This window comes from Ranitomeya variabilis, chromosome 1, assembly GCF_051348905.1.
Source record: "Ranitomeya variabilis isolate aRanVar5 chromosome 1, aRanVar5.hap1, whole genome shotgun sequence".
NCBI classification, from domain to species: Eukaryota; Metazoa; Chordata; class Amphibia; order Anura; family Dendrobatidae; genus Ranitomeya; species Ranitomeya variabilis.
Window position 1 is genome coordinate 981,892,929 of NC_135232.1, and position 18,514 is coordinate 981,911,442.

At 43.4% G+C, this 18,514-nt stretch overlaps 1 protein-coding gene across 1 annotated transcript in view; it reads left to right on the top strand.

Moving 5' to 3' along the window:
• The window catches only part of RXFP1 (relaxin family peptide receptor 1), a 577,565-nt gene that overhangs the window by 347,484 nt on the left and 211,567 nt on the right, over nucleotides 1–18,514 (top strand). The window contains exon 3 of the mRNA XM_077279409.1: nucleotides 12,298–12,402. Within this exon, the coding sequence (XP_077135524.1) occupies nucleotides 12,298–12,402 (105 nt within the window). The remainder of the gene's footprint in view (nucleotides 1–12,297; nucleotides 12,403–18,514) is intronic.

Here is an 18,514-nt window from a genome sequence, read left to right on the forward strand (position 1 = left end):
CAGGTCTTGTAATCAATCACATGTCTAGAAGGAAATTCAAAATGCTGTAATGTAGCTGAGCTGAGTGTGTCACAGATGAGCTGAGTGTGTTGTAGCTGAGCTATGTGTGCTGAAACTGAGCTGTGTGTTGTGCTGAGACACACTAAAATTAGATCTACATACTTCTTACTCTCCTGTAGTGCATTAAAATTAGTAATATTTACCCCTTCATTTCACACTGTCAGGGAAGATTTAATTAGGAAATATGTTTTCTGCAGTATAAATACGGGTTATGTTTTATATTAAGGTGCGTTCTATTTGCTGCCATTTTGGTCCCTCTAATAAACCAAGCCTGTGGCTTGGCTTCATAGAAGATCGTTATGTTCAGCCATTCCTAAGGATACCAATAAAAATAAGTAAAGTTCATAAAACAAGTCAGATACACCAGAATTGCTGTTTTTTGCTCAACATACATTTCCAAAAATGTAATAAAAATTGATCAAAACAATGTATGTACCCAAAAATTGTACCAATAAAAACGACAACTCTGCTCGCAATGCAAAAAATTAAGCCCTCATAAAGATCCATTGACAGAAAAATAAAAAAGTTATTATTCTTTGAAAATTGCGACATTAACCAAAATTATTTTTTACAAAGTTCAGAATTTTTAAGTCAATAAAGTATAGTAAAGGCTAACTAAAACATAAACTTAATTATTTATGTATTGTGGTAATCTGACCTTAAGAATCATGTTGTTATGTCATTTTACTGCACACTAAAAGCCGCATATGGAAAAACAAAATACAGTGGTGTAATTGCATTTTTTTACTATTTAACCTCAAATTTTTTTACCATTTTCCAGTACAGTATATGGAAAACTGAATGGTGTTATACAAACTTCAACTTGTCCTGCAAAAAACAAGCCTTCAAACAGCTGTGTTCACAGAATAAAGCAAAAACATATGGCTTACTGAAGAAGGGGAGGCTCAAAAATGAAAAATCTGATCCCGTTAGGAAAAAGTAAAAATCCAAACTCAATTTTTTTTTATATATATATATATATGACCGTAATTTTAAAAAAGGACAACCCATGATCCGCTTCATATTTCACCATTTGACAGGTTCATGGGCTCACAGGAATGAAGCTTTTGTTCTGGTCTTGAATATATGTATATGCCTATGGAAACAAGCTCTCATGGAATGAAACTAGTGATACTGATGACATATATGATTGATGACATATTGCCTACAGTACCAGTCATTCAGCTAAGGTTAATACCTAGACAACAGTTCATGAAATGTCTATGGATGCCAGTAGGACGAAAAAATGATTGCAATAGTAAATTATATTGTTGCTGTCCTAAAAATAGAATAAAAATAATTTATGATGAAATACAGCAAAGGTGCCAGGACCCACATTTCCATCAAAGCAATGTAGAAAAAGAAAACATGTCTATAGTACATTGACTTAAAGGGAACCTGTCACCAGTATTTTGATGGTTAAACACAGGCAAGATGTTTTAGTCCTTGTTAATGTTCTAAAGGGGACCTTTTTTTCTTGTGGAGAGTACCAAGTCGGTGTAAAGTGTGTAGTTCAGTGCTCACTGAATGTGTTGGGGGACACTCACTTGGCAGCGGGATTAAGGCACACAGGAACGATTTTTCCACTTAACCAGTCCATGCGGTTTATTATACCATCATAAACCACTGTAGGCCATGTCTGCACTTCACAGACTTAACTTAGAGTCCACTCTCAACTGCGGTTATGTCTTCACAGTTCATTAACTGACCCTCGTCAGTGCACACAGTCTCCCATGCTCTGCGTTACCTGCATGGCAGCATTGCAGGCTTAACAGGCTGGCATCACGTGGGTCCTGGTTTCCAGGGTAGCTGCCTTACTGGGATCACTGACCCGTACTATGACTTACTTGACAAGCTCACATCCGTCAGTTCCAGACCCTCAGAAGGACGGTAGCTTCCCCCAACACAGATAGCCATCACAGACTCTGCAGGCACATGCCTCTTCCACGTGCCTTCCAGGAAAACCTGTACACTTGTAGGACCTTCCAACACAGAGACCATGTGACCAAACCACAGTCTCATTATAACGTATGAGACACACCCATTGATGGGAGGAGTGAGGTTAGTCAGACCCGCCCAGCTTTCTGACTAACCCTGCAAGCCCAGCCCACTTAAACAGTAAGCAAGGCTTGTGGATCTACAAGTCCCAGAGAAACATTCCAGGCTTACAGCACAGAGGACCTCCTCCTCTGCGACAGATACTGGCCATTCACAACAACACCGGTCACTGTCTCATAAGTGACTTATAGGTCATGCAATGCTCCTCTGGGAATTTAAATATGGAAATTCCCTCTTCAGAGAGGGAGAGGACAGGAAGTCTAGTGACCTATAGTGAGGGCCAGATGAAGCATATTTAGATGTGAAACAGGTGAAGCCCAGTTTGTGTCTCTTCACTTTGTATTCCTGTATGACTTTGGAATTAAAAAAAGCACAAAATCATGCACCAGTGGTGAGTGCCACTCACTTGAGTTCTGTTCTCGTAATTATTGGAACTCTAGTGCCACCTATTGGAAGTAGCAGCTAATAGAGGGTCTAGTTTGGCTTCTTTTCCTAAATCACGTGGCAAGGTTCATCAAAGGGATGATGTTGACTTTTAGGATTGTTATATCAATTATGTGGCACTAAATTTCAAGTGCTTTTCCACCCTGATAATATTCCAAACATTCCGGTTTAAAGGGAACCTGTTAGCCAAAAAATAAAGTAATTACCTGCATTCAAAGAGTTAATATGCAGGTAAATACTATTTTAAACATACGCAGCAATCTAATAGGAAATGCTGCTGCAGGGAGAAAATTAAGTTATATTTTCTCTCCTGCTCATCGCTACTAAGAGATAAAATGAACTACAATGATGACTACAAAGAATGACGTCATGATCGGTGTCATCGAGGTAGCACCAGGGGCAGTGAACAGTCATTGCAGTAAATAAAGGAGTGATTGCAGGGCTCTCACTGAGTAGTGAGCCCCGACTACACACAAACACTGGTGCTCAAGGCTTCCACTAGGAATTTAGGGGCCCCATACTGGCAATATGTTCGGGACTCCCTTGAGACTCCGCCCAGGCTCCGTCCCTCGAACTGTCCACAGCCCCACCGCTCTTTCTTGGAAAAACTCCTCTTCTCACCAATCACACATTAACAGTTCCCATCACCAGATCACACATATAGCCAGCAGCTTTTGTTTTGGCCAAAAGATTTTTCAAGCCGCCACCACAACAAGGTAGACTCTTTTGGCCGAGCTCGACTCTACTCTATCCTATTAATCATTTGTTAAAATATTCAATACAATTTAGGTATATTTTTATTTATTTTTCAATTTTTAAAATGGCCAATAATATCACATACAAGGGACAAATACCACCTAACCATGTCCAGGCCACATGTTACCACCACATAGAGACCTATAATACCACATACAAGGAACAAATACCACCACACCATGTCCAGACCATATATTACCACCACAGTGACAGAATAATATCACATACAAGGGACAAATACCACCGCACCATGTCCAGACCATATATTACCACCACATAGTGACTGAATACTACAATACTGATCATTAATAAAAAAAACTCAATACTAATATTACCATAAGTGCCATTATACACAGGAGATCTGTTCTTAGTATGCAGTGTCTGTGTACAGGTAATACAGTGAATACCGGTGACATTATACACAGGAGCTCTGTATATAGTGTCAGTGTACAGGTAATACAGTGATCACCGGTGACATTATACACAGGAGAACTGTATAAATTGTACAGGTTATACTGTGATCAATGACATTATACACAGGAGCTCTGTATATAGTGTCAGTGTAAAGGTAATGCAGTGATCACTGGTGATATTGTACACAGGAACGCTGTATATAGTACACAGTGTATAGTGTCAGTGTACAGGTAACACACTGATTCACCAGTGATGTCTCTATGTGAAGTGCTTCATCTTTGCTTTTCATCTTCATCCAGCACAGACCGCCAGGGTTTATCTCTGCAGGAAATAACACAGTTAGCTAGAGCACCGCTTGCAGAACACGTTACTTAATTTTTTCCCAAAAAAGGCGACATAGTGTCGCTCTGCACAGTAACAGGACCACCTCCTACATTTAAACAGTATTCTCAAAAATAAAATAAATACATCACTGCAGTAATAATATCACTTAAATAGACCTTATGATAATAATATCCCTCATCCTGGCCCCCATGTTTCTCATTCCTGGCTCCAGCCATATGTTCTCCCATCTTGGCCCCATATGTTCTCCCATCCTGCCCTCATGAGTATCCATTCTGCCCCCATGTGATGTCCAATCCTGTACCATCTGTCTCGTGATTCTGCCCCATCTGTCCCATGATCCGGCCCCATCTGTCCCGTGATCTGGCCCCATCTGTCCCGTGATATTGCCCCATCTGTCCCGTGATCCTGCCTCATCTGTCCCATGATCCTGCCCCATCTGCCCCATGATCCTGTCCCATCTGCCCCTTGATCCGGCCCCATCTGTCTCTGTTGTATCCATCCCACCTCATGACCCTGCCCCATTTGTTTCCATCCTGCCCCATGATCCTGCCCCATCTGTCTCCATCCTGCCCATGATCCTGCCCCATCTGTCTCCATCCTGCCCCATGATCCTGCACCATGTCTCCATCCTGCCCCCTGTGTCTCCATCTTGCCCCCTGTGTCTCCCATCCTTCCCTCTGTGTCTTCCATCCTGATCTCTGTGTCTCTCATCCTGCCCCCTGTGTCTCCTATCCTGCCCCCTGTGTCTCCCATCCTGCCCCCGTGTCTCCCATCCTGCCTGTGTCTCCCTTCCTGCCCCATCTGTCTCCATCCAGCCCCATGTCTCACTGGTGGTCAAGGCTTCCACTAGGAATTTAGGGGCCCCATAATGACAATATGTTCGGGACTCCCTTGAGACTCCGCCCAGGCTCCATCCCTCGAACTGTCCACAGCTTCACCGTTCTTTCTTGGAAAAACTCCTCTTCTCACCAATCACACATTAACAGTTCCCATCACCAGATCACACATATAGCCAGCAGCTTTTGTTTTGGCCAAAAGATTTTTTAAGCCGCCACCACAACAAGGTAGACTTTTTTAGCTGAGCTCGACTCTACTCTATCCTATTAATCATTTGTTAAAATTTCAATACAATTTAGGTATATTTTTATTTATTTTTCAATTTTTAAAATGGCCAATAATATCACATACAAGGGAAAAATACCACCTAACCATGTCCAGACCACATGTTACCACCACATAGAGACCTATAATACCACATACAAGGAACAAATACCACCACACCATGTCCAGACCACATATTACCACCACAGTGACAGAATAATATCACATACAAGGGACAAATACCACCGCACCATGTCCAGATCACATATTACCACCACATGGTTGCCGATAATACCACATACAAAGGACAAATGCCACCACACCATGACCAGACCATATATTACCACCACATAGTGACTGAATACTACAATACTGATCATTAATTAAAAAAAAAACCTCAATACTAATATTACCATAAGTGCCATTATACACAGGAGATCTGTTCTTAGTATGCAGTGTCTGTGTACAGGTAATACAGTGAATACCGGTGACATTATACACAGGAGCTCTGTATATAGTGTCAGTGTACAGGTAATACAGTGATCACCGGTGACATTATACACACGAGAACTGTATAAATTGTACAGGTTATACTGTGATCAATGACATTATACACAGGAGCTCTGTATATAGTGTCAGTGTAAAGGTAATGCAGTGATCACTGGTGATATTATACACAGGAACGCTGTATATAGTATACAGTGTATAGTGTCAGTGTACAGGTAACACACTGATTCACCAGTGATGTCTCTAGGTGAAGTCTTTCATCTTTGCTTTTCATCTTCATCCAGCACAGACCGCCAGGGTTTATCCCTGCAGGAAATAACACAGTTAGCTAGAGCACCGCTTGCAGAACATGTTACTTAATTTTTTCCCAAAAAAGGCGACATAGTGTCACTCTGCACAGTAACAGGACCACCTCCTACATTTAAAACAGTATTCTCAAAAAATAAAATAAATACATCACTGCAGTAATAATATCACTTAAATAGACCTTATGATAATAATATCCCTCATCCTGGCCCCCCATGTTTCTCACTCCTGGCTCCAGCCATATGTTCTTCCATCCTGGCCCCATATGTTCTCCCATCCTGCCCTCATGAGTATCCATTCTGCCCCCATGTGATGTCCAATCCTGTACCATCTGTCTCGTGATCCTGCCCCATCTGTCCCATGATCCAGCCTCATCTGTCCCGTGATCTGGCCCCATCTGTCCCGTGATATTGCCCCATCTGTCCCGTGATCCTGCCTCATCTGTCCCGTGATCCTGCCCCATCTGCCTCAAGACCCTGTCCCATCTGCCCCTTGATTCTGCCCTATCTGTCTCTGTTGTATCCATCCGGCCTCATGACCCTGCCCCATTTGTCTCCATCCTGCCCCATGATCCTGCCCCATCTGTCTCCATCCTGCCCCATGATCCTGCACCATGTCTCTAATCCTGCCCCCTGTGTCTCCTATCCTGCCCCCTGTGTCTCCCATCCTGCCCCCGTGTCTCCCATCCTGCCCCCGAGTCTCCCATCCTGCCCCCGTGTCTCCCATCCTGCCTCCCATGTCTCCCATCCTGCCCGTGTCTCCCATCCTGCCCCATCTGTCTCCATCCAGCCCCATGTCTTCCATCCTGCCCCCGTGTCTCCCATCCTGCCCCCGTGTCTCCCATTCTGCTCCCGTGTCTCCCATCCTACCCCCTGGGCCTCCATCCAGCCCCCATGTCTCCCATCCTGCCCCCATGTCTCCCATCCTGCCCCCATGTCTCCCATCCTGCTCCCTGTGTCTCCATCCTACCCCGTGTCTCCATACTTCCCCCTGTGTCTCCATACATCCACCTGTGTCTCCATTCTTCCCCCTATGTCTCCATACTTCCCCCTGTGTCTCCATACTTCCCCTTGTGTCTCCATTCTTCCCCTGTGTCTCCAATTTTCCCCCTGTTTCTCCAGTCTTCCCTTGTCTCCATACTTCCCCGTGTCTCCATACTTCCCCTGTGTCTCCATTCTTCCCCCTGTATCTCCATTCTTCCCCCTGTGTCTCCATTCTTCCCTCTATATCTCCATTCTTCCCCCTGTGTCTCCATTCTTCCCCCTGTGTCTCCATTCTTCCCCCTGCATCTCCCACCCTGCCCCCGTGCCACTTTCAATAAAAATAAGAAAACTTTCTCCTTATCTGGCCGCGCTCCTGCTGCGATGCTCCCTCAACACAGTCCAGGTGCGCACTCACCGGCGAATGACAATGACGTCATAAGCCAGCGACGTGATGTCAGCTGCCAGGCTCCGATTGGCACGGCAATAGAGTTTAACTGAACCTGCGTCTTTAACGCAGGTTCAGTTACTGCATCGGGAGAAGCCTGCCTCTGGGGCTTGATGAGCAGAAGAGATGGGGTCTGATGCAGGCCCCCTCTGTTCATCGGGCCCCATACACCAGTCAGGGCAGTAATGCCCTGATGGCGGCCCTGCTGGTGCTGTCCAGATGACTGGAACATGACTTAATTCTCTTTTCCTTTCTACTCATTCGGTCAGTTCCATTTTGTGGGTACGGAAAGTACTCAGACCCCTTTACATTTTTCACTCTTTGTTTCATTACAGCCATTTGGTAAATTCAAAAAAATTCATATTTTTTCTCATTAATGTACACTCTGCACCCCATCTTGACTGAAACAAAACAGAAATGTAGAAATTTTTGCATATTTATTAAAAAAGAAAAACTTTTTTAATGAGAAAAAAATGAACTTTTTTGAATTTACCAAATGGCTGCAATGAAACAAAGAGTGAAAAATTTAAAGGGGTCTGAATACTTTCCGTACCCACTGTGTATAGTGTTGACATACTGTTCCAGTATGAGGATTTTATTAGCAGCGCAGTGGCTCGCAGTTAGAACTACTGCATTGTAACGCTGGTTCAAATTTGACCACAGTCAACATCTGCATAGAGTTGTATGCTCTCCCCATGTTTTATGTGTCCTGGTTGTTACAGTGGCATTGCTTTTCTCACGGGGAGAGTGATGTCATGCTTCGAAGCGAGGGAAGATCTTCTTTATCAGGTAAACACAAACATACAACATGTTCACACTCCAGGCCAGAAGGCGGAGCTAATGCCAGATAGCAGACTGGAGCAGTCTGAAGCACAGAGGAAAGTGAGGGGCAGTGCAGCCATGAGGGTGCTGCAGCTCCTGGATAGAGATAATACAGAAGGAAGAGATCAATGTAGTGAGTGTGGAGGAGGTCGAAGCAAAGGAGAGTAAAGAACTGGGGAGAAAAGCTGCGACTGAGCTACCTCCTTGCATAGCACAGATTCTGGTAGCCAGAAGACCGAGGTTGTGTCGGACTTCAAGAGGCATAGCAGAAACTGGCAGGACAACTGGACTACATATCACCTGTCCGCCCTGACACCTGGAGACACAGTGGCGCATAGAGCTCGGGACGTGATAGAGACCCTGTAAAAAGGCTCGAGCCACCTGTCATACAGGTTCGTATCCCACCTTTATGGAGGACAGAGAGAACAGTGAGGACCTTAACAGAAGCCACAGGCAGCAAGGGACTACACCCCAGCGCTAGTAGGAAGGCTTTAAACTCCACCTGGTAAAGGGGACTCTGAACTCACTTCCAAGCCAGCGAGACCCTGCCTGTGCCTGTGATCCAGTGCCCTGGACTGTGGTTGCCTGGAGTCTTCAGTAAACCAGGTAAAGAGACTGCAAACCTGTGTCCTCCGTTTCTTACTGCACCACCCACCATCTTCAGCTACACACCAGGAGCCCTGGGGACCCAACTTCACCTGTGGGAAGTTATATCATCTTAGCTGCCATAACATCACCCCAGACGACCCTTTTAAGCAGCGTCGGTCCCCACTGACCAAATACCACAGGTGGCATCACAAACACAAACTTTATTCAAATCCCTTTTACATGGGTGCCCAAGGCCAAGGACCAGGTCACCACCGCCGTGACACATCCCTTTAAGTACCGGTACCGAGTACCCCACGGCCCTGGCGGGCGACTCATTAGATCAGAGGACAATGATGTTCAGATCAGAGGAGTGTGAGGACCATTGTAAAACCTTCTGCGCAATAGCAGCTATCAGATCAACTCTATAGACACCAATAGCTGCTAATGTGCAAACGTGGCGGGTGCTATTTTCAAATGGATTTTTTTAGGATATGGAGTTAATCTGCAAGTTAATAGCATTGTGAACCTGCCCTGCACCACACTTAGGATCAGACTGTCGAGCAGAAATTACCTTTATTCCCCACAGTAGCATTCCACTTTCAGTCACGGGGGCAGAGTTGGCGAGAGTTCAGTCACCACTCTGAGTATAGAGAGTAACGGCTGTAACTGCGCCCGCCACACTGACTGAAATTCCAGGACAGTAGGTGAAAATAGGACTTTTTTGCCCTGTTTGTAAAAAAAAATCTTCCGTGATTTTTTTTGGAGGCTGAAGAAACTTGTACAGATTATTTTGACTGTAATTGTCACCCCCCCAGGCGTTTGAAACTAAAAGAGCCACCTTGTGCAGCAGTAATGCTGCATTCTGACAAGGTGGCTCTTTTAGTTCTGGGTGCTGTAACTGCAGAAATAATCCGTTTTGTAATTTGTCAGAAAATACCTTTCTTCAGTCAAGGAGGCAGGCCTTTTCCCCCTGCTGCAGACGCCACACAGCCATCACTCAAGTCTTCTTGGCGACGCCTCCTCAGCACTGTTTTGAAATGAGCCGGCGCCTGCGCTCTTTTCTCCTGCCTGGTGCAGGCGCAGTGAGCGCTGCCCATCCTCATATGCAGTCCAACTGACTGCGCCTGTGCGGCCGCCCTGCCTGTGAATCCCAGCCCCGCAGTGTCTTCTGATTTATTCACATTGCGGGGCTGGGATTCCCAGGCAGGGCGGCCGCACAGGCGCAGTCAGCTAGACTGCATATGAGGATGGGCAGCACTCACTGCGCCTGCCCAAGGCAGGAGAAAAGAGCGCAGACGCCGGCTCATTTCAAAACAGCGCTGAGGAGGCGGCGCCCGACGCCAAGAAGACTTGAGTGACGGCTGTGTGGCGTCTGCAGCAGGGGGGGAAAGGCCTGCCTCCAGGACTGAAGAAAGGTATTTTCTGACAAATTACAAAACGGATTATTTCTGCAGTTACAGCACCCAGAACTAAAAGAGCCACCTTGTCAGAATGCAGCATTACTGCTGCACAAGGTGGCTCTTTTAGTTTCAAACGCCTGGGGGGGTGACAGGTTCCCTTTAAAATGATTGCAGCTGATGTCTTCAGTGTCACTGATAGTCATAATGATTTATTATGGTTTTCCATAAATATATTATGTCCTTGAATTTTTGATAAGCTGTCCAGAAAAAATACAAATTTGAATTGGCAATCCTGGCAAAGAGAGATGACTGAACCTGCGCTGCCACCATGACTTGAACCGGAATGGTGCCGGGGGTAATAAAGTTAATTTCCTCCCGCCAGCATGGGTCTAAGCAGATTAACCCCATATCTGCAAGTTAATAGCTTTTTTACAGATATAAAGACAGTCCACGGAACCTCTGATCTTGAACTATCTACATAGTAACCCCAGCTTTACTGAACACATTTTCTAATCACGAAAGTAGTAAAGCTGGCTATATAATTAAAGGGGTTGTCCTGTAATATGATATTGATTACCTTTTCTTAGGATAGGTCAACAATATCAGATCTGTGAGTCTGACAACCAGTACCATCATCCGTCAGCTACTAGCAGCCACATCGACCGGATGTAGAAATTGAACGGAACTGCATTGGGTAGCTTCGTTCAATATGTAGTGGCCTCTTCCAAGTACTGAAGATCAGCTTCTATTCAAGAGGAGGATAGGTCATCAATATCATATGACTGGAGAACCCCTTGAAGAAAAATGTCACCAATCACTCATATGGCAGAGTGTTAGTATTGACACACACCAGAGAGCTAAGTTGGAAATAATTGGCCACAGTCACTCACATCTAATTTTTGCTGACAAACTAAAAAGTCCCACATCACGTCACTTTTTTGACAAACCATAATCTCTATTCAGCCATTACAAACGATTGTTCATTTACTGTGCAATTTTAAAATGATGATGATTGAACAACTCATCTCATGCATATTGCCGGCCTTAGTCAGTGCTTGTGTGGTCACCTTGACATGACAGACAATTAAGGCTCCGAAAGCATTTATTATTATTTGACAGCACTTGGAATGCTTTCAATGTTAGGGATTGTTCTAATGGGTCACTTGTCAGTTTTGGATTTGGCTTTCCAGGGGAAGTCTGGAGTGTCAGTGCTGAGAGAACGACTGCACCACTGCAGCGTTTTTTTTTTATTTCCCTAATGTTTGATTCCTGCCCCTAGCAAAATACTTGCCGGTCACCGTCCTCTTCTGTTCTCAGCGCCGCTCCAGTTGTCTTCTTCTAGATATCCCATGCCTGATCTCTACAGTATTTGCTGGGCAGACAAGAAGTCACTTCTGAACGTAAGTTTGTGAGATCCAGAACCAGGCCAGAACCAGGCTGTCATAACTTGTGACCGTTACCTCTCACTTCTGGTCAATTCCATGATGCCATCATGGAGGGGTGGAAGAGGATTCCAGTGGCAACTGTGACACTCTAGTGAACTCTATGCCCAAGAGAGCTAAGGCTATGCTTGAATATAATGGTGGCCCACAAAATATTAATGGCTGTGTGTTAAGTTATTTAGGCCCACCACATTTCCACTGTAATACAAGTTGTACACTGATTACTTTATATTGTATCAAAGTGACATGTTCAGTGTTGTCCCATTAAAAGATAGAATAAAATGCTTACAAATATCTGAGGGGGGTACTCACTTTTGTGATATACTGTACATGTAAGAAAAACATGGATTTTTCTGGAATAAGACATCGGATGGCAGATATCAAGGTATCGTTTTATTCAGCTTCCTATGACCTGCATGCTCATATAGAAGGCTTAGGAGGGTTGATCCTACTGACAGATTGCCTTTAAATAGAAGTATGTGGTAGTAATCATTTCTAAGAAGTTTCTGAGAAAAAGATGAAGAGCAATATTTTCCTCATTTACCTCTTATATTCTGTCTTCTTTATCTTGCTCTTCCTGTAATGCACGGATAATAACAGTTAGTCTTTCTTTCCGACACTTCCAGGAGACAACAATGGGTGGTCTCAGCAGCTTGACAAGCATTTTGAGAAGCAGTATGAGAAGTTTGGTTTGAATATCTATGACTCGGAGACGAAGGAAGCACAATGCAGTAAGTGGACATTTAATTACACTGAAAGTAGCGTCATGTAGCTTAGACTCAGACATCTCACAGCAGCCATAAATGCTGGATCTTCCACAAGGAATCAGTAAAGTATATACTTACTAGATGGTGGCCCGATTCTAACACATCGGGTATTCTAGAATATGTATGTACTGTAGTTTATTTATAAAGTTTTCAGAATAATGCAATTTATACAAAGGATTCGGCCGGCCGCGACGAGTTAGCGAAGCGTGGTTCAAATTCCTCACCAATTCGCGGGCGGACTGTGACTGTCACTGATTGTTTGCGGCCGGGCGTGACCAATCAGTGAAGCCATTGCCTGCTCCAGGTTTTTGAGGGCCCCGGGCGAAAGAGTCTCAGTGGGCCCCCCTCTTTATCACATCTCATAATTCATGATGCTCAGATACAGCAGAGAAATATAGCACAGCCAAGTAGCGTATAGCACAGCCCACGTAGTATATAACACAGCCCACATAGTATATAGCACAGCCACGTAGTATATAACACAGCCCACATAGTATATAACACAGCCATGAAGTAAATAGCACAGACACGTAGTATATTGCCCAGCCACGTAGTATATTGCCTAGCCACGTAGTATATAGCACAGACACGTAGTATATAGCACAGACACATAGTATATTGCCCAGCCACATAATATATTGCACAGCCACGTAGTATATTGCCCAGCCACGTAGTATATTGCCCAGCAACGTAGTATATAGCACAGATACGTAGTATATTGCCCAGCCATGTAATATATTGCACAGCCACATAGTTTATTGCACAGCCACGTAATATATTGCACAGCCACGTAGTATATAGCATAGCCACGTAGTATATAGCACAGAGACGTAGTATATAACAGTGCCCATGCAGTATATAACCCAGACCACGTAGTATAGAGCACAGCGATGTAGTATATTGCCCAGCCACGTAATATATACCACAGCCACGTAGTATATAGCACAGCCCACTTAGTATATAGCACAGAGATGTAGTATATATACTATGTATATAGCAATGTGGGCACCATATCCCTGTTAAAAAAAGAATTAAAATAAAAAATAGTTATATACTCACCTTCCGTCGGCCTCCGGATCCAGCCCAGGTGTTTACCAATGCTCCTCGCGACGCTCCGGTCCCAAGAGTGCATTGCGGTCTTGCGAGATGATGACGTAGCGCGAGACCACTACATCATCATCTTGTGAGACCGCAATGCATGGACCGGAACGTCGCGAGGATGGGAAAGGCCTGGGCTGGATCTGGAGGCCGACAGAAGGTGAGTATATAATGATTTTTTATTTTTTTTATTATTTTTAACATTAGATCTTTTTACTATTGATGCTGCATAGGCAGCATCAATAGTAAAAAGTTGGTCACACAGGGTTAATAGCAGCGTTAACGGAGTGTGTTACACTGCGGCATAATGCGCTGCCATTAACCCTGTGTGAGCGCTGACTGGAGGGGAGTATGAAGCGGGCACTGATGGCAGGGGAGTAGGGAGCGGCCATTTCGCGGCCGCACTGTGCCCATCGCTGATTGGTCGTAGCCGTTTGACCGCGACTAATCAGCGACTTGGGATTTCCGTGACAGACAGACAGACAAACAGACGAAAGTGACCCTTAGACAATTATATAGTAGATAAAAGGATGGAGTTCTGTAATGAGGGCATCATTGACTTGTGCTTCTATTAATATTTCCTCACAGCATAGCAAAGAAATCTGTCTGCAAAGCCTTACACATTTATGTTGTGCTTAAAGGAACAGTACAAGAAATTATGCATAATGGGGGACATTTACTTAAAGGCTGTGCATATCGTCATGCAGATCGTTTTATTGTTACTTTGCTTCTTACATGCTGCATGTATTGTCTATGAGACTGTCGAAGAAATAAAGCGCTGTGCTTAGCTAATTCCGGCAGTCTGATAGGCAATGAATGGAGCAGAGGCAATCCTCCATCAAACAGAGAGTTCTACCAAGTCTGGTCCTCTTGGTTTCAGAACCTTGTTGTCAGAATCACTGGGGGTACGACTGCACTAAGTTATTCCCTATTCTATCAGGGAATATTTCAGATTTTAGGGATAAGCCATTAAGCAACTTTCTTTATAGTCTTCATTAAAATAAATTCCTAATGTTTTGCTTCTGCTGGGTTCTGACAGCTCTCTCTGCTCTCCCTCTTCACTCAGAGATAGAGATAGCAGAGGGAAGGGGCATGGGAATGTTCACAAATTTCCTCAGTGTGTAGAGAGGAGAACAAAGAATCTATAGTCTCAGTTAGAACAAAGAAAGAGAATGTAGAAATGAAGTAATACACATTAAGAGGAAAAACGTTCATTATAGAATTTGGTGAAACCGGGTGTATGTGTCGAAATCTGCACTGCTGATAAAGATGGATGGCAGATGATATTCTTCAAGGCTTTATTTCAAAACAGGTTAATAGGGAACATGTTTTGAGTTCATGCAGGACCTCTTCCTCAGGGCAAAACTTTACCTTTCATAAAGTTTTGTCCTGAGGAAGAGGTCCTGCATGACATTGAAAAGTGTTGACTATTAAAATATTTTGAAATAAAGCTTTGAAGAATATCTCTCCCATCCATCTTTATCAGCAGCGCAGATTTGGATACATGCACACGGTATCACCATTATCCTTGGTCTTTGGACCCGTGTCCTGCAGCAGGCGATCCGTGCTTTTTACATGATGCTTAGCTGCAACAAAACAAGGAATGCTTACTTCTCCCCTGTGCACCCTATGTTTTTAATCAGTTAAGAACCTATTTGCACTTTTTTTGCTCTCCAGATTTTCTACTTTCATTATAGAAGTTAACCCCCTTACCACCTTGCAATTTTCCATTTTTGCGCTTTCATTTTTTTCCTTACCTTCTTCAAAGAGCCATAAAGTTTTTAGTTTTTCCATCAATACATAGCTGTATGAGTGCCTGTTTTTTGCAGGTTGAGATGTACTTTTGACGGACACCATTTATTTCACCATATAGTGTACTGGGAAAAATACAAAGTGTGGTGAAATAGCAAAAGAAGTGCAATTTCACAATTGTTTTGGGGCTTTTGGATTTACCATGTTCACTAAAAGCTAAAACTGAAATGTCATTATGATTGTCAAAGTCATATGCATTATGATTGTCCAAGACTACGCAGATGCCAAACATTTATCGTTTTTTTTTTAATTTAAGTGATGAAAAAAATCCAAAATTTGTAAGAAAAAAAATGTGCTTCTGTCCCCATTTTCAAAGACCCGAAGCATCTCCATTTTTTGTGATTTGGGGCTGGGTGAGGGCTTATTTTTTTCTGCCCTGAGCTGATGTTTTTATTGATACCATTTTGGGGTAGAGACTATGTTTTGATCGTCTGTTATTGCATTTTATTCCAATGTTGTGGTGGCCAAAAAACAATTCTGGTGCTTTGATTTTTTTTTTCGCTACAACATTTAACCCCTTTCTGACATTGGGCACAATAATACGCCCACACCGGACTCCCTCCCTTTGATGTGGGCTCTGACGCAGAGCCCACATCTTTCCTGGCACATGTCAGCTGTTTTGAACAGCTGACATGTGCCTCTAACAGCCGCTGTTGGAATCACGGGTCGTTGATAAGTTGGCATGACAACCAGAGGATTCCAGCAGACTTCTATTGTTCCATGGTTCTATGGTTGTCATAACCAGATTGACATAGCAAGTGAGCATTTCTGCTGCATACAGGCAATCTGATCATCGCCTTTATGAAGCAGAGCTGATGGGTCACCTGCAGCTTCTAGTCTCCCATGGAGACTATTGAAGCATGCAAAAGGTAAAAAAAATATATATATATGTCACGATTCACACCGTGACTGTCAAGATCCCTTAGCCGCTGCCTACAATATGTCACGGATTGGGGTGACTTCAGACCAGCAGACGGCTATCACATGTGCAGGGGGGCTTATCCTAGTTATCCCTCCACTGCCACAATGTGATGAAAAAACACACACGAGGCTATTGACCTCTTAGTTTACAGCAGGGGCTTATTTTAGGTATCCCACTGCTCTTCAGTATACCATGAACTGCAGGGATTTGTGTCTATCCCGCTTACAGTTCCACTGAGCACTTGCAGCTCTCTGGCGCCCCCCTTTCTCTCAGGTCAGATTAGGTACTGCACCTGGGGTAATTAGTCGCCAGAAAGGCTGCCTGCTATGTACTGGCTATTGGGCGCACTACAGCAACGCGATAACTACTCCCGCTCAGGCAGGAACAATAATTATCAAGCCGCAGTCGCTACAGTGACCCCCAACAGCCGGCACACGGTAAGCTGCCACCAGCGCCGATTAAACGGGTTCGGCTGCTAACCCAAAACAGTAGCGTAATTCCCTTCAGAGACAGGGTACGGTTTAGGGCAGGAAGAACGAACTAGTATTAAATATTATACCCCATAAATGATTTTTAGGCAGTGTTTATAAAATATTTTACAAAGATGTTACAAATGAGACAATTGCAAATATGTACAAGGTAATTATAAAAATAAAAGGATTAAATGAAGAAAAGGTAACACTCACATATTCTCAGATCATTGCATTGCAGGCAACAGGCTAGGAGCTTTCCATCTATCCCAGTGCATTGGCACTCGCAGTCTGGTCGCTTCAGGTAAAAACTCACAACTCCCCCCCTGGAAACCTGCCAGCAACTTTATAACCTACAGCCTGTGACCTCACAGAAAGGGCTGGTTTTTCCAACCCCTCCTACTTCTTCAGTATTGCTCACTGGGCATTAAATATATCTGATGCCCGTAACTTCGCTACAGAACATAAAATAATCGCACCCTACCCATCGTTCATCTCATAGTATCGTGGGCATTCCGATGAGATCAAATATGTCCTATTTGTCACGCACACTGACAGAGAAATCCCTACCTCTGTACCAGATGGAGCTACAAGCCTGTGATTAGAGTGATGCGTAGATCCTCCGAGTGTGATTATGACGATATATTTTGGTGTTCGTAACTTAACCGGTTTGCATAATATCTTCCAAAAACAGAACAAAAGACTTTCATTTTCTGGAAGGTTCTAATCTAGTTAAAGCTGGGCACTTTCCCCCCCCACAAGAAATACTGGTCGTAAATACCTTTCGTCAATAAAACTCCCCCACAAGGCAAGCTCTTCTACACAGTTAGAAACACAGGGAAGGAAAGAGAACCAGAGAGAAGGGGGGTTTCTTAGCCCACATCCTGGGCTGACAAGAGAAACTAAACTTATATGATATTTCATACCATATCGTGACAATATATATTTAATAAATTAAAACAATATAAAAGTTCAAATCACCCCCCCTTTCACCCTTATTCAAAATAAAAATAAAAAAATTCAAATATACACATATTTGGTATCACCGCATTCATTATCGCCCAATCTATCAATATAAGAAAAGAATTAACCTAATCGCTAAACAGTGTAATGAGAAAAAAGTCAAAACACCAGAATTGCGTTTTTTGGTCGCCGATATATTGAAATAAAATGCAATCACTGGCGATCAAAAGATCACATCTACACCAAAATAGTATCAATAAAAATGTCAGCTCGGTGCACAAAAAATAGCCCTCACACATCCCCAAATCACGAAAAACAGAGATGCTACAGGTCTCGGAAAATGGCACATTTTTTTTTTTTACCAAAGTTTGGATTTTTTTTCGACACTTAAGTAAAAAAAAACATAGACATGTTTGGTGTCTATGAACTTGTAATGACCTGGTGAATCATAATGGCAGGTCAATTTTAGCATTTAGTGAACATGGAAAAAAACAACTGTGGAATTGCACTTTTTTTTGCAGTTTCACATTTTTGGAAATGTTTTCCCATTTTCCAGAACACAATAACTTGTCCCACAAAGAACAAGCCCTGACTTGGCCATTTTGACCAAAAACTAAAAAAGTTATGGCTCTGGGAAGAAGGGGAGCAAAAAACGAAAACGCAAAAATGGAAAATGGGCCGGAGGTTAAGGGGTTAATGAACTGATTTAATTTACTTTAAATGTTGATAGATAGTACATTTCTGAACTTAGCAATACTAAACATTTGTATTTTTTTATTGTTTTATTTTGAATGGGGCAAAAGGGTGATTT